Source organism: Petaurus breviceps, unplaced genomic scaffold (assembly GCF_028583685.1).
Source record: "Petaurus breviceps papuanus isolate PSGF00001 unplaced genomic scaffold, PetGlider_PUasm1.0 91133, whole genome shotgun sequence".
Lineage (NCBI taxonomy): Eukaryota > Metazoa > Chordata > Mammalia > Diprotodontia > Petauridae > Petaurus > Petaurus breviceps.
In genome coordinates, this window is record NW_027187419.1 from 78,447,606 (window position 1) to 78,464,149 (window position 16,544).

The window sequence follows — 16,544 nt, forward strand, 5'->3', positions numbered from 1 at the left end:
TATTTAAATATTTTATTTTAAAACTTTGAATTCCAGATTCATTCCCTTCCTCCCTTGTCACCCACACTTACTGGGAAGATAAGCAGTTAAGGATAGGTTGTACATGTGTGGCTAATGCAAAACAATAACATAGTAGATATACTGCAAAAGACTGACTATATTTCCCTCCCTCCTATCATACCTCCCACTTGTTCTATTCTCTGCTTTGATCCCATCCCTTTTTATAAGTGGGTGCTTCCAACTTCCCTCCCCCCCAGCCTGCCCTACCTTTCATCATCCTCCCTCTCATCCCCTTCCCCCCCTACTCTCCTGTAGGGTGAGATACCCTATTTAATGTGTATTTCATTTCCTCCCTAAGCCAAATTCAATGGGAATAAGGTTGACCCATTCTCTTTTGCTTTCCTATTCTTCCCCTCCATTGTTACTATTTTCCCTTGCCTCTTCTATATGAGATAGTTTACCCCATTCTATCTCTCCCCATCTCCTCTCATTATATTCCTCTCTCACCTCTTAATTTCACCTTTTAAGTATCATCCCTTCCTGTTAAATTGGTCCTGTGCCCTCTGTCTGTTTATATCTATAAACATATATACACACATTCACATATGAATTCATATGCCTATATACTCTCCGATAAAGACTATATATTGCCTTCAACTAATGAGAAAAGTTTCATAAGTTACAATTAATGTTTTTCCATGTGGGAGTGTTAATAGTGCAACTTTGATAAGTTCCTTATTATTTCTTTTCCCTGTATACCTTCTCATGCTTCTCTTGCTTCTTGTATTTGAATGTCAAATTTTCTATTCAACTCTGTTTTTTTCAGCAAGAATGCTTGAAAGTCCTCTATTCCCCTGAATGACCATGTTTTCCCCTGAAACATTATACTCAGTTTTGCTGGGTAGGTGATTCTTGGTTTTAAACCCAGCTCCTTTAACCTCCAGAAAATCATATTCCAAGCCTTTTGGGCCCTCAGTGTAGAAGCTGCCAGATCCTGGGTTATCCTGATTGTGTTTCCACAATATTCAAATTGTTTCTTCCTGGCCACTTGTAATATTCTCCCCTTAATCTGGGAATTCCAGAATCTTGCTTTAATATTCCTAGGAGTTTTATTTTTGGGATCTTTTTCAGGAGGTGATGGGTGGATTCTTTCAACCTCTATTTTGCCCTCTGGTTCTAAAACATCAGGGCAGTTTTCTTTGAGAATTTCCTGGAGGATGATTTCTAGGTTCTTACTTTGGTCATGGCTTTCAGGTAGTCCAATAATTTTTAAATTATCTCTCCTGGATCTATTTTCCAGGTCAGTGGTTTTTCCCATGAGATATTTCACATTGCCTTCTATTCTTTCATTTGTTTGGATCTGTTTAACAGCATCTTGATTTCTCATAAAGTCATTAGCTTCCATTTGCTCCAATCTAATTCTGAAGCAATGATTCTTCTCAGTGAGCTTTTGAGATTCTTTTTCCATCTGGCAAATTTGACTTTTTAAGGCATTCTTCTGCTCACTGCCTTTTTGAGCCTCTTTTGCCATTTGAGGTAGTCTATTTTTTAAGGTATTAATTTCCTCAGTCAGCCTGACTCTCATTTCGTAATTTTCTTGTATTGTTCTCATTTCTCTTCCCAATTTTTCCTCCACTTCTCTTATCTGTTCCTTAAGGTCCTCTATGGCCTGTAATCAGCTTGTATTTTCCTTTGAAACTTTTGGTACAGGAGTTCTGACTTCACTGTCTTCCCCCTGTTCCATGCTTTGCTCCTTTTTGTCCCCAAAATAGGAGTCTAAGGTTGAAATCTTCTGTCTGCTTTGTTTCCTTTGCCTGGTCATGTCTCCCCTCAGTCACTTGATCCCTGGGCTTTTTGCCACAGTAGGACTCTGCCACCAGACAGGGGAGCTTTCATCCCAAACACTGGGGTTTTCTTAGCTGCCTGAGTTATTATATGGGTGCCCTCTCTGAGGCCTCCACACACTCTGGCAACCTAGACACACACCCCAGGACCTCCACCCTAGACTGCAATCCATATCCAAGCAGGTTAAAGCAAGAGCGATTACCCCTCAGACTGGTGCTTGGTCCCCCTACATTCTGCAGGCCAGCAGCTGAATCTGCCATGTGGCACTGGCTGGCTGTACTGGCATCTCAGTGGCCTCTTGCCCCAGGGGCAAAAGCCATGCACTCCCACTTACTGGGTCCTAAAGTCCAGACTGCACTGACCTCTCACTTTGTACTTCACATCTATGTGTTGATAAATCTGGAAATGGCCACAGCTGCTGATCTGGAGTCCCTCTGGCTGGCGGCTGGTCAGGCCCGCCCTGGGGCTAAAGCCTGGGTATGGGGCCGGGCTCAGCACTGGCCAATTCCTGCCGGCCTGTCAAGCTGTCCTCAGTGGGAAGTTAGCTTCTCTGTGTCATTTTGTGGGTTCTGCAGCTCCAAAGTTTGTTTAGAGTCCCCTTTTTACATGGATTGGGGAAGGTGGAAGCTGGAGCAGCAGGGAGTTCCTGCTTCTACTCTGCCATCTTGACTCTGCCTTGAGATCTGTGTTTATTACAAAAAGAAATCCAAAAAGACAACCACCAAAATGTAAATTCCTTGATTCTTCTTCCTGTGTATAGAGAAAGACTATGAAATTCAGGATTGTGAAAATGAAAATTAATGAAAGGAAGTATAGAAAAAATTATTCAAATGTCAATGCAAACACTGAGATTAAAATTACATTGAGCATAAATATCAAGGGGCCTTATTTGTAATTACTCTTATAAATCTCTTTGAAGCAAGGCAATAAATGGTGATAGTTGCTTCACTGTTAAGCAGTGACAAAAAGTCAACTCAGTTGTATGTTGTTGAAACACTGTTTTTGTGGTCCCTTGATGGACAATATCTAATTAAAATACATTGTAATTATGTGTCCTTATTGATTTCACATTCCTATTTCACTGACAGTGTTGCTTTGTTTAATGTGACATATTTTCAGCAGATTATGTGACAACATCAATACCATATTAAATATATAAAATCATATTTTAAATGTTCATGTTATCCCTATAATTTGTGCATACTCTGGGGAAAAGATGGCAAATGCCAACAACATCTTACTGTATTTTCATTTTTTTAAATTACAGAAGATATTTACCTCATAATGTTGTACAAATAAATATCTTTCACATGAATTTATTAAGCAACAGTTGATAAACAGATTGAGCAGATGTACTTTTCCTCCCAAGAAAATAATGCTATCACCAAAATACTTAGTACAATCAACATTGATTATAATTGAATTGGGGTAGACTCTCACTAACAATTTGTGTTTCAATTATAGGGAAAAATGACAACTAACATTTTTAATATAGTAACCTGCTAAAATACATATTAACCTTGTACATCATTATGAGTATACCCTTCCAAGGAAAGCAAAAAGTATTAAATGTGCAAGAGCACAACTAGTGAAATATGTTAGGGTTTATAATTTTAGAGAGATATTAAATTATAATTATTATGAAATTAGTTTTGTCCTTTACATCATGTCACACTCAGTTAAGCATTGTCACCATTGTTACAATGTTTGGATGGAATGAAATCTTTTGTCTTTCTCTAAAATTGTTCCACACTTAACTAATAATTTTGTAATTGGATCAGATTTCAATGTTTCCCTAGTTTATGAATGCCACAAATTCCATGTTACAATTAAGTAAAATTGCTATACACTCTTCTACTCTTTGAGTAATCTCAGAGTGAATTACTTAAGTGATTTCTTCTAACAGTAAAATTAGATGTTGTAGACTGCATTTGTTGTATACAAAAGTGAAAAACAACTTTCAATCCTTTAGAAGGCAGGTATTATGATGGAGATATATTATATGGTCTTTAATTAATCTTAACCTTCATTTGTGTCCATAGACTTTGCTTCAGAAGTGTTGTTCCAAATAAATGCATACATTTATATATAGTTTAAGTGAAATGTTTTTTTTTAAATATGAATGTGGTATTTATCTTCTGTCTAAAGAATTTAAGGGAAATGCTAATGTCTCTGTCTTTTTTAGAATTTTATCAAAAAATCTGAATTTGACATTAATGAGCTAAATCTCTTCCATGTTAGTTATCCAAAGCATATGGCTCGATCTTCAATCAGCAGCATGAGATATTTGCTTCCTGGATACTCACCGAAAAATTCATTCCAAAGCATGCCAATCACTCAAGACAGCTAATATTTTAGAAATATATTTTTATGGAAATCTAAATTACGCATTCTGTATTGTTAAAATATCATCATACATTATATATAAACATATGTATATAATCATATAGTATCTCCCATAAAAACAATCACAGATTCAATTATAGGAATATTTTTATATAATTTACAATATTTAAATTGATATATCAAACCACATATATGGTGAGCTCCCTAAGGCTTATCTATTTCTATATATGTATACAGATGTGTATTATGTAGACAGAGACAGAGAGACAGGGAAGGAGATAGAGACAGAGCACAGAAATGATTTAGAAAAGGATTTTAAGTGCTTATGGAACTTAGAGCTACAATCTTACAGGTAGTATAATTGCAAAGGCTAAAATCTGGATGAGACTTTTTTTTAAAGCAATTGGGGTTAAGTAACTTGCTCAAGGTTACACGATCAGGTGTTTCTGGGTGGTGCTAAGTGTCTGAGCCCGGATTCGATCCCCAGGTTATCCTGACACTCTTACTCGCTGTGCTACCTGGCCACCACTGGATGATACTTTTTAAACCACTCATACTTGGCCTATGATTTCCGGTACAGCATCCCCAACAAATCTTTTTTCAGCCTGTGTTTGAAGAACTCCAATCAAAGAAATTTTACTGCTCTTCAATTTTTAGCCGCTCTAATGGTTAGAAACAATTTTTTCTCCTTACACTAAACTGTAACCTGCTTCTCTGCAATGCCTACCCATTTCTCCTAATCTTCACATTCAGGCCAATCGATGGAGGTTAGTTCCTTTTTTTCAAAATAACTACCATATTTCCACTTGAATCTTCATTATACCAAACACCCCAGGTATTTTAATTGATCCTCTTAGAGTAAGTTGTCTGTTTTTTCATCATGTTAGTCACCCTTTCATGGCTAGTTTATATTTCTTCAAAAGTATGGTCTTCCTTTCATTTTCTGTTTTAATTATGCATCATATCCATCAAGTATTTTAATATTTCCTTGAATTTTTGATATTCAGTTTTTCACATTTCAGTAATCTCTGTTACATTCATCTACCACATTCCTCCCCTGAATTTTGAGGTGTAAATTTTCCCCCAACTAATTATTATTCAAGTACTGCTTTCATTTTTTTTCCTAGATGACTGTTTTCTTGCTGCCAATAACTTTAATGTGGATGTCTCAATTCAATGTTTTTGTTATTAGTCAAAGAGTATGGAAAGTTTTTTTTAATAACTTTTCTCAATTCCAAATTGCTCTCTAAAATGGTCAGATATATTCAAACCTCCACAAGTTATTTTCAAGCAGATAATCCAATATTTAATTATTTGATATTTTATCATCTTTGCCAATTTTGTTGGAGTAAGATGATGCCTCAGAATTTGCAAAATTATATTCTCCCAATTGTTAGCAATGTTGAACACTCTATGAAATTTTTTAAGAGTTTATATTTCTTCCTTTGAGGAATATTTATATCCTTTAATCATTTATCTGCTGGGAAATTGTTCTTTTGTGCTGGTTAGTATCAATTCTCTTTTAGATGCTACAATTTCACCAGAAATGTTAATGCCAGCAATTTTTCTCACTCTTTATCTTTACATTTGTTTCTACCTACATTGCTTTATTTGTGAATATATATATATTTTTCTAATCATTTATTTTTCTCCTATAATTTTTATCCATCATAACTGATGAAAAAATTCCCCCAATCCAGTTGTGAAATACATAACTTTCCCTTCTGCTCTAAAGTTTTTCAATGATACAACTTTTTATATTTGCATCTCATACATTTGGAATTAATTTTAGTATAATATTACTATGTAAATTTATCTTTTACAAAATTGCTTTCTTGTTCTTTCCAGTATTTTATTGTAATTTTTATAAACAAAAAGTCATTACTATAATGGTTGATTTTTTTAAATCCCAGAGAATTAGAAAAATAATTGAGAATAAGTGAGATGATAACTTTAAGGAAGTTGCAGAGTACAAAATAACACCTCAAAATTTAACAAAGTTATATACAATAACAAAAAATTCAAAAGACAATATTGAAAAGGAAAATCTTATTCAAAAATAATGAAAAAGATATAGCATACTTTGGACTCAGTTTACTGAAGTACAGAAAATATTTTTCTTGTCTTATTGTGATGGCAAGAATTTTTTTGGTACTATATCAATAAGAATTTTGACAGTAGGAACTCTCACTCTCTTTCCAACCTTAATAAGAAATTTCCAGAAAAAAATATCTTTGTTTAAAGCAGTTAATAGAGCTAGGTGTTAATAAAAAAATTGCATATATTAAAGAAATATTCTTTCTTTCGTTTGCATTGTGAATTTACCAAAAAGTGAGTGTTGTATTTTATAAATGATATTTTTTTGCTTCTTTTTCTATAATTATTTGGAATTTTTTGTGTTTCTAAGTAACATTATTATTTTGTAAATTGTTTTCCTAATTTTGAACTATCTCTTCATTTCTGGAATAAACTGTAGTGTAATTTCAGTGGTGATACTTTCTTTTAAGGAAAGACCCTCTTTTTCTTTTATCCTAAATGATCTGATGGCTTATTAATTGTGAGTAATAAAACCTGAGGAAGAACAACTGAGCAAAACACCCCAAGAAGGGAAGGGAAATTGACAAAAATACCACTCTAATGGCAAAAAAATAATCTCTCCTTTATTAATAGCTAATTCTGTAAAGTCTGTGTTTTAGTTCATGTTAAAAAAAATAGACCATATTGGTTATCTAATAACCTTCATTATTGAAAGCAAACCCAAATCAAAACAAAACAAACCTCTAAAATCTACCCATTGCACTGTGTCTCTAGGTACTAGACAATTTTATCTCATATATCAGGGACATATCTGTTTCTATTAAAATGATTACATATCAACTGCTACAGATGACAGAGAGTGCATGTGCAACATTCTAAATAGACTGACCTGGAACATAATACAGATGAACTGTAATCCATATATTATTTGATTAACAAATGAAAAACATTCTTGCCGGCATAAGTATAAGTAAGGCAAAATTCTGAGTAAAAGTATTAGTATCACTTTATTTTTATGATACATTTACTGATAACTATGGAGATTCTGTAAAAGTGCACATAAAAGCTTTCTTAATAGTAATTGAATTCATTATGATTTGAACAAACATAATGAATACATTATGAATATTTCTGGATGGGTTGTTTACTGTACAACAAAACAGTCTGAAAAAAAATGTGGGTACTGAAAAACTGGTGTTATGTTGATAAGCTTTAAGGATTCTTCTGAAAATATTTCTTATTCATTTCTTCTCTTTTCATATTCTCCCTCTCATAACAAAATGAAAGGACAATCTTTAGCTTGTAACTCCTGATGAAGGGCCCAGGCATTTTTGACCAAAAGATGTAATGAATGGTCACTTAATGTATCTAGGGGTGGGGAACAATGACTTTGGATCTCAAATTAAGAGATGCTTCATTTTATTCTGGTTCATCTCTTCATATCTGTTTAACCTGAAAAAATCATTTAACTTTTCTGAACTTAAGTTTCCTCGTGACCTTACTTGACTCTTATTGTAATTGGCTGAGATAAAGTGCATTGAATGCTTTTTAGTTTTTAAAGTTTATAGAAATATATGTAAAATCCAAGTTTCTTTAGTGTAGGAGCTCATTTATTTCTTTTGTATCACACCCCACCAACCCAGCATCTTTTATAGACTGTCCTACAAAATGGTTTATGCACTTGTGTGGATTAGCTTTTAGAATAAAGTCATCTGGGGGTGGTTAGGTGGCACAGTGAACAGAGCACTGTCCCTTGAGTCAGGAGGACCTGAGTTCAAATCTGGTCTCACACACTTAACATTTACTAGCCGTGTGAATTTGGGCAAGTCACAACCCCAATTGCCCTCCAAAAAGAAAAAAAGAAGAAGAAGGAATAAAGTCATCTATTAGCTTGTCAGTATTAATACTTCCTTAATTTGCATTGATACCTAATCCTTACTCTGAAATGGATATAAATTTAAAATAAATACCCTTTCTGATATGGGAGCTGTGCTAGATTTAATAAAAGCAGACAAAACTTTTATTTCAGATCTTTCTGGTTTGTTAAAGTACTCTTCCATGTTGATCTTGTGACATGATGTATTGGAAGTCATAGGTTTGGAATTAGAGGATTGTCTGTGTTACCACATAACACTGAGGAAATAATTGACCTTCTCTGGGACTGAGTTTCCTCATCTGTAAAATAAAAACATTGATTTTTTTTCTAACATCTTTTCCATCTCTAAATCTTGAGACTTACAGTTAATGTTGATAACTCTTTAAGATGATCTGATCTTCATGATTTGGATTTGTCAAATTAGCAATGATGGCTTAAAAGCCCTACTCACTCTGAAAGGCAGAATAGAAAGCACTGATATCTAATCAGTCATATTTTATTTTCTTTATGTACCTTAAATTCCTTGAAATGTATTATCACTTAAATCTTGTAGGGGTATTTTTCACAATAATGGCAACAATGGAGCACATGACAGAAGTCATCTTAAAGATAGTTATAAAGTATATTAGAGAAGAAAATTTGGGGCTCATATGACCTCCTCACATGACACCCTCTTTTTAACCTTGTCCTTATTCTATCATTCTCTTTTTAAGTTAAAGGGTAATTTTGAAGGTAGTACATTGTTACTACTCTAGACTTTGTGAACTTTAAAAATCATTATTTGTACAATCAGGGTGATTTTCTTGTGCCATGGTTCACTTTGCCAGCTTGATGAAATCTTTGGAATTCCTTTTTGAATTATATATTTAATTGAACAGCATTACAAATTAAATCAATTATAGGGAAATAGTTATCAAAGCATATGCATATGTGTGTATTTAAAGTTCACAGAAATACTTTTAAGAACACCTACTCTAGAACAATTGTTTTTCAGGTTGTAGGGCAAATCTCCTGCCCTGATTTCCAACTTCAATTTTTGTTTAATAAGCAGCATTACAAACTCTTCTTTTCCCCAAGACTTTATATGGAGTAATTATGGGAAACAACCTTCTATGTATATAGTGTTCTTTGTGAAAATTATATTTTGCAGTGATAGTTACACTATTGTTTAGTATTTTATTTAAATTCATAAATCTAGAGAAAGAAGGGAACTTTTAAGCCATATAATTCCAATTCCTTCTAATGAAGGATATAATAATAATAATAACAAATATTATTAATATATTTATATACAAATATAGAATTTATTTAGTATTTTTAATATTTAATTTAATAAAAATTGATAATGAAAATATAAATAATAAAAATAATATATAATAAACAGATATGGAAAATGATCCTGCATATTTTATTAATATCATCATTAGGATTACTTGCATTATACAGCTCTTTAAGGGTACAATACAATTTACTTACCTTCATATGGTCTTTAAAATAGCCCTATATATCAGTTACTTTTCCTTTTATATATATATAAGTTGAGGCTCAGAGAGATTGGGTGACTTGTTCTGCATCACACGGACCAGGAAAATAATGTAAAGAAATGATTTTCCTTAACACAACAAGAATATGTGTTGACCAGAGGGTCAAGATAGGTGAGTAATGGCAGTGACTTGCCAGAGCTTTCTCAAATTATCACCCAATCAATTTAAAAATAACACCACCACTAGGGGCAGCCAGGTTGCACAGTGAGTAAGAGTGCCAGCCCCGGAGTCGGGAGACCCAGGATCAATTCAGGCCTCAGATACTTAACCCACACAAAATAACTGGCCATGTAACCTTAAGCAAGTTACTTAACCCCAATTAGTTAAAAAAAATAAAATAACACCACCAAAAGAGTTGTGGAATAGTAGAATCAACAAAAGCTTGGAATGAAAGAACTTTCCAGTCCAAGACAACTTAGAAGGTCAGCAGGAAAGGTCTCTCTCACTGGGGTGTGAGTAAGTTAGACCACAGTCTAGCTCAAGACAACAGCAGACATGAGGACCAATTGAATCTGTGGTAGCAACAGCTCAGCCCAAGAATAGTAATGGGGTCAGACAACGATCAGAAGAAGATTACAGAGATCATTTTGCTGACACTGGAAGCAAGACTCTGGTGCATTTCCCAGGAGTGGGTCCAGGTCACAATCCCAAAAGGGGAGGACCACTAGTAGGAAGCAGCACCCTGGTCATAGTTCCAGGTCAGAAAATAGTGCTTGAGATTGCTTACAGACCAGATCACAAGCCAGTATAGTGGCCATACCTCTCCTTATATCATACATACCACCTTGGAACATGAGCAAATGTATATTCCCCAAAAGTACTTCTGAGAGCAACAGCAAGAAAGGACTGAAGTTTGGGACATTGTCCCCTAATAAACAAAACTAGGAAGTGGTTTTATGAAAAACAACAAAAACAAAATCAAAATAGATAAGCCATTGGTCAATGATTTTGAAAAGAAAGAAGAAAACAAAATTATCCATTATAAGGGTGAATTAACCAATAATTAAGAGGAACTCAAAGCAGTTATTATGAGTTATTTTTACCAATCATATGACAATAAATCTAACAATCTATGTTTAATGGAGGAATTTTTATAGAAATTTAAATTACTGACATTAAGAGAAGAAATAGAATACTTAAACAAATCTAGCTTAGGAAAAGAAATTGACCAAGGCATCAATGAATTCCCCAACAAAAACAAAACAAAACAACCCAGGACTAGATAGATTCACAAGTAAATTCTACTAAATATTTAAAGAACAATTAATTCCAAATGCTTTGTAAATTATATGGAAAAATAGACAAAGAAGAAATCCTATCAAATTTCTTTTAAGACACAATTATGGTGCTAATATTAAGTGAGGAAGAGCAAAAATAGGGAAATAGATTAAATTCCTTAATGAATACTGATGCAAATTTTTGGAGTAAAATACTAGCAAGGGGATTACAGCAATATATTACAAAGCTCATTCACTATGATGAGGTGGCATTTATATCAACAATGCAGGGCTTGTTCAATATTAGGAAAAGTATCAGAATAATTGATTATATCAATAGCAGATCCAACAAAAATCATAAGATAAGAGATAAATTGAGGTAAATATAGAAAATTTTTTTGACAAAATGCAAATTCATTCCTATTAAAAACATAACAAAACATAACAACAAATAGATATTTCATTAAAATAATAAGTTGTATCTATCTAAAACCATCAGTAAGCATTATTTGTAATGAGAATACTCTAAAAGACTCCCCAATAATATTAGAGTGAAGCAAGTAAGCACATTATCACCACTATTCCTCAATAATGTGCATATGAAGGAAAATGCTATCTTCATCCAGAGAAAGAATTGATAAATTGAAGTATGTTCAGAAAGATTTTACATATACACACATATGTATATATGCATATGTGTATGTTGCATGGAGAGAGAGTGAGAGAGAGTCTAGTGGTGACCATCTCTAGGGTGGGTGGAAGGAAGAAAAAAGGGAAAAAGAAATTTACAAGATAAATTTATTTTATCTTTAAAAGGAATAATCAGTTGAACATAATAGATTTGCAGTTTCATGTGTAATCATCGTTTTGTAATTCTACTGTTATGGAAATGCTTACTTTATTGCATAAATTAAAAATTAAATAAACAAGAGATAAATATTTTGCTAGTAATGCTAACTATAACAATAAGAGAGAAAAGAAATTAAAGGTACTTGAACAAGGCAATGAGGAAAAAACCTATCTTTTTTTTGCAGATGATATGATGATATGCATAAAGAATACTGGAGAACTGACTAAAAAGCTAGTTGAAATAATTAGCAAATTTAGAAAAATTGCAGGATATCAAATAAACCCATACAAGTCATCAGCATTTCTTTATATTACCAACAAAGTCAAGAAGGAAGAGATAGAAAAGGAATTTCCATTTAAAATAACTGCATGTAATATAGAATACTTGTGAACCTACTTGCCAAGACAAAACCAAGAATTACATGAACACAACTGCAAAAACTTTTCACACAAACAAAATCACATACAAAATATTAGAATAATTTAAATTGTGTAGGCCAAGCCAGTAGTATAAAAATGACAATTCTAACTAAGTTGATTTACTTATTCAGTGCCATGTTAATCAAACTGCCAAAGAAACTTTTATAGGGCTAGAAAATATGATAAATTTAATCTGTTAGAACAAAGGGTCAAAAATATCAAGTAAATTAATGAAAAAATATACAAGAAGGTGGCTTAACCATACTGGATCTCATACTTTATTTCAAAGCAGTAATCTCCAAAACAATCTAGTACTGGCTAAGAAACAGAGTAGTGGATTAGTGGAGTATATTAGCCCCTTAATCCACAGTAGTAAATGACCATCGTGATCTAGTGTTTGATAAATAAAAAGATCCAAGTTTTTGATCAAGAACTTACTATTTGATAAAAATTTCTGTGAAGACTGGAAAAGCATTTGACAGTAACTAGGTATAGAATAACTTGCACTGAATTCCAAGATAAAATCAAAAGGGGTACATGATTTAGACATAAAGAGTGATACCATAAATCCAGGGAGTATGGAATAGTTTTTCGGGAATATCTATGAATGAATGAAAAATTGAAACCTAGACAGGATACAGAGAGTGCATTGTGTGATATAAAATAAATAATTTTGATTACATCAAATTAAAGATGTTTTTCACAAAAAAAATTAATGCATCCAAGATTAGAAGGAAAACAAAAGGCTGAGAAATAATTTGACAGGTTCTCTAATAAAGGCCTCATTTCCCAAATATATAGAGAATGGAGTCAAATTTATAACACAAGTCATTCCTCAATTAATTATGGGCCAAAGATTATGAGCAGGCAGTTTTCAGATAAAGAAATCAAAGCTATTTATAGTCATATGAAAAATTGCTCCAAATCGCTACTGATTAAAGAAGTGAAAATTAAAACAACTCTTAGTTGCCACCTCAGATCAAACAGATTGATTAATACAAATAAATAATAAAAAAGCAAACAGACTTCTAGTACAAAAATATTTATAGCAGCTCTTTTTGTTGAGACAAAGAATTGGAAATTGGAGGATGGCTGGACAAATTATGTTTTATGATCATGATGGAATACTATTGTGTTCCATATAATGAGCAGGACACTTTTCAAAAAAAACCAAACAAACCTGGAAAGACTTACATGAACTGATCAGCAAAATGAAGTGAGTAGAACCAGGACAAAATTTTACACTGTACTAACAATATTTTTGATGATTACCTGCAAATTAGCTATTCTTAGCAATACAATGATCTAAAATGATGTTGAAGCATTTATGATTAAAAATGCTTTTTACCTCCAGAAAAAAGCTGATGAAGTTTGAATACAGATCAAAGCATACTTTTCTTTTAATTTTCTTTCTTTTTTCTTGGTGTTTTCTTTCACAATAAGACTAGCATGGAAATATTTTTGCATGACTGAATATGTATAACCTATATCAAATTTCTTGCCTTATTAATTGACTGGAGGTGGGGGGAGAGAATTTGGAACTCAAAATTTTGAAAAACAAAATTTAAAATAAATTTTGCATATAATTGGACAAATTAAAATATAAGGAATTCTTTGTTAAAAAAAATCTTTGCTTTGAGTTCAGAAAAGAATACAATATCCAGTGGAGAAATGTTAGAAACATTTTTACTAAAAGTTACAACAAAAATGTCCACCTTTATCAAATGTATTAGACATGATATTAGATATTATAACTACTCCACTAAATGAATAAGTTCCTGAGACAGTCCTCAAACCTGTTTTCTTGACTCTTCAGCCTGGCAAAATCTATTGCACAATGTTATCTTTCACTATATTAAATACATTTCTCAAGAAATTAAATTCAATGTTTTTTCCCTCTTTGACAGATGCAAGACAAAAGTCTATCCTGATGAACTTCCAAACACAAGTGTAGTAATAGTGTTTCATAATGAAGCCTGGAGCACACTTCTCAGAACTGTTTATAGTGTAATCAATCGATCCCCACACTATCTACTCTCTGAAATCATCTTGGTAGATGATGCTAGTGAAAGAGGTATGAAAAATTTGGGGGGGGTATATTTTGTGTTCCCACAGAAAAGCATTAAAATCAGCAGATGTGTTGTTAGAGAATTGTTTCTAGTAATCTTGCATCTCTACTCATATTCAATTCTCTCCCCCTCATACCTATACACCCTTCCAGTTTTTAAAACCTCCCCTAAGGTTACCTTCCATCTACTCTCCACTTATTGTTATACATAAATGTTTGCATATTGTCTCACACATTTGGTTGTGAATTCCTTGAGGTTAGAGAGCTTTTTTGTATCCCTGACATTAATTAGAGGACATAGAAAATTATTTTTAAATGATTGATCTACATGTCTATGAAAGTTTTTACCAGTCTACCTTAAAGCATCAAGAACTTACTAATTCCTTCCAAATCCACAGATCTTCTCACTAGGGAAACTCTTGAGAAGTCTGGTGAGATTGCCAGATTGGTTATTGCATACTGTCAACAAACAATTATTTGGTATTCAACAGTAAAATAGATACAGAATTATAGATTCTTGCTAACTCTTTGCTCCCCACCACCCCAACTCAGACAAGAGGATAAATGAATTCCCCCTGACTCTATATTGCCCCTATCTTTACCTAGCATTATGTCCTTCTGTAACCAAATTTGTTTCTGGGCCCCAGGTTAAGAATGGAATGTAGATGAGCAAGAGAAGTGCAAAGTGTACATTGCTAAAACTTTGAATTTTCAAATGTTCTTAAAATAAATTAGCAGAATAGGAACCTGAAACTCAGAGTGTTCTCCCACTAACTTCACCCTCTCCATTTTTCTAATCATCCTTCACCAGACTCAGAGTCCTTCACAGAATGATGGATTTATTTTCAGGCAATAAAATGTACAGCAACAGTTCTTCTCATGATGGATTCCTTCGCAAATTTTCCTATTTAAGAGAACCTAGATGAATATATAGATTCCTCCTACCTGTCTTTTCCTTCTGTGTTTCTTCTGCAAGAACTAACTACCAAGACAGAAATAATTTATAATTATAGGAACTGGATTTGCTAATGTGTAACAGTTTGGGGCCCGGTTATTAAAATTATAGTCAATGATCTAAATAGTTCGCTCTTCTATCCTTCACCCTGTCAACTACCTAGAAGATATGGGTCATAACAAATGAAAAATGTGTTGTATATACAATTTTTAGAGTCTTTTGTTTTATTCTCTTCAAGGCAACCTGGCAGAAATTGCCCATAATTTCCATATTCAGTATTTGCTTCAGCTTAGAATCCTTGCTGGTCATTGAACCAGTTTCAACCTTCTCTGATGAATTCATCTTGCATCTTGCAGATTTTCTCAAGATGGCATTAGAGAATTATGTGAAAAATTTAGAAGTGCCAGTGAAAATTATTAGGATGGAACAGCGATCTGGACTGATCCGTGCTCGTCTTCGAGGAGCAGCTGCTTCAAAGGGCCAGGTCATAACTTTTCTAGATGCACACTGTGAATGCACATTAGGCTGGCTGGAGCCCTTGCTGGCAAGAATAAAGGAAAATAGGTAAGAGTTCATGTTTTATTTCTTTCTGTATTATGATTGAGCCTGTTAACACAATTTTGGTGAAGGGTCTGTCAGAGTTTCCATTTCTGTCAAATTCCTATTTCTAGTGATAATAATATATAGACATAACAGAGGTATTAAAAATAGATCTGTTCAAATACATAGGAAAAACCCTTTTCTTATTCTAATATGCCTCGTCACAATGTTTGAAATAGTATAAATAAGAGTTATAAAATTAAATATTTAAAATGTATTTACTAAGTTCATATCATTAATCAGGATATAAATAATAAAGTTCTGTATATGCATATACATATGTGTGTATGTATACATAGATGTATATATATGTATAAACACACACATATATATGTATATATATTGAACATAAAAATACATTATATAAGCCAAACAACTCAGTGAAGGTAGAGTCAAAATCCCCATTTGAAAGATTAAAGAAGTACCGTACAGAAAGGTGAAATAACTTGCTAAGGATCCCATAGATTGTTGCTTGCAAAGTAGGGACAAAAACAGAACTCTTTGCCCCATGTTTTTCCCACTGTAAAGGACAATAGCATTAATCAAAATAATAACAGGTATAGTAACATTCAATACTTTTCATACATACATACCCACATACTCAGAGAGATATAAAAGGGAAAGATAGAGACAATGAGCTAGAGAGAGAGAAAAATATTGGGGCAGAGAGAACGTTATTTATTAAGGGAACTAGAATAATACTGGTCTGGTGATTTCATTGCTGCAAGCAGTTCTTAATGAGGAAATTGCCTTAATCAATACAGATTTGAATCAGATCTTCATCTTA

The 16,544-nt window shown here is 33.1% G+C and overlaps 1 protein-coding gene across 5 annotated transcripts in view; it reads left to right on the top strand.

Annotated features, from left to right (window-relative positions):
• The window catches only part of GALNT13 (polypeptide N-acetylgalactosaminyltransferase 13), an 812,973-nt gene that overhangs the window by 466,344 nt on the left and 330,085 nt on the right, over window positions 1-16,544 (top strand). For all 5 annotated transcript variants that reach the window (XM_069080111.1, XM_069080110.1, XM_069080113.1 and 2 more), the window contains 2 exons: window positions 14,042-14,208; window positions 15,514-15,721. In XM_069080111.1, coding sequence (XP_068936212.1) covers window positions 14,042-14,208; window positions 15,514-15,721 — 375 coding nt within the window. The remainder of the gene's footprint in view (window positions 1-14,041; window positions 14,209-15,513; window positions 15,722-16,544) is intronic.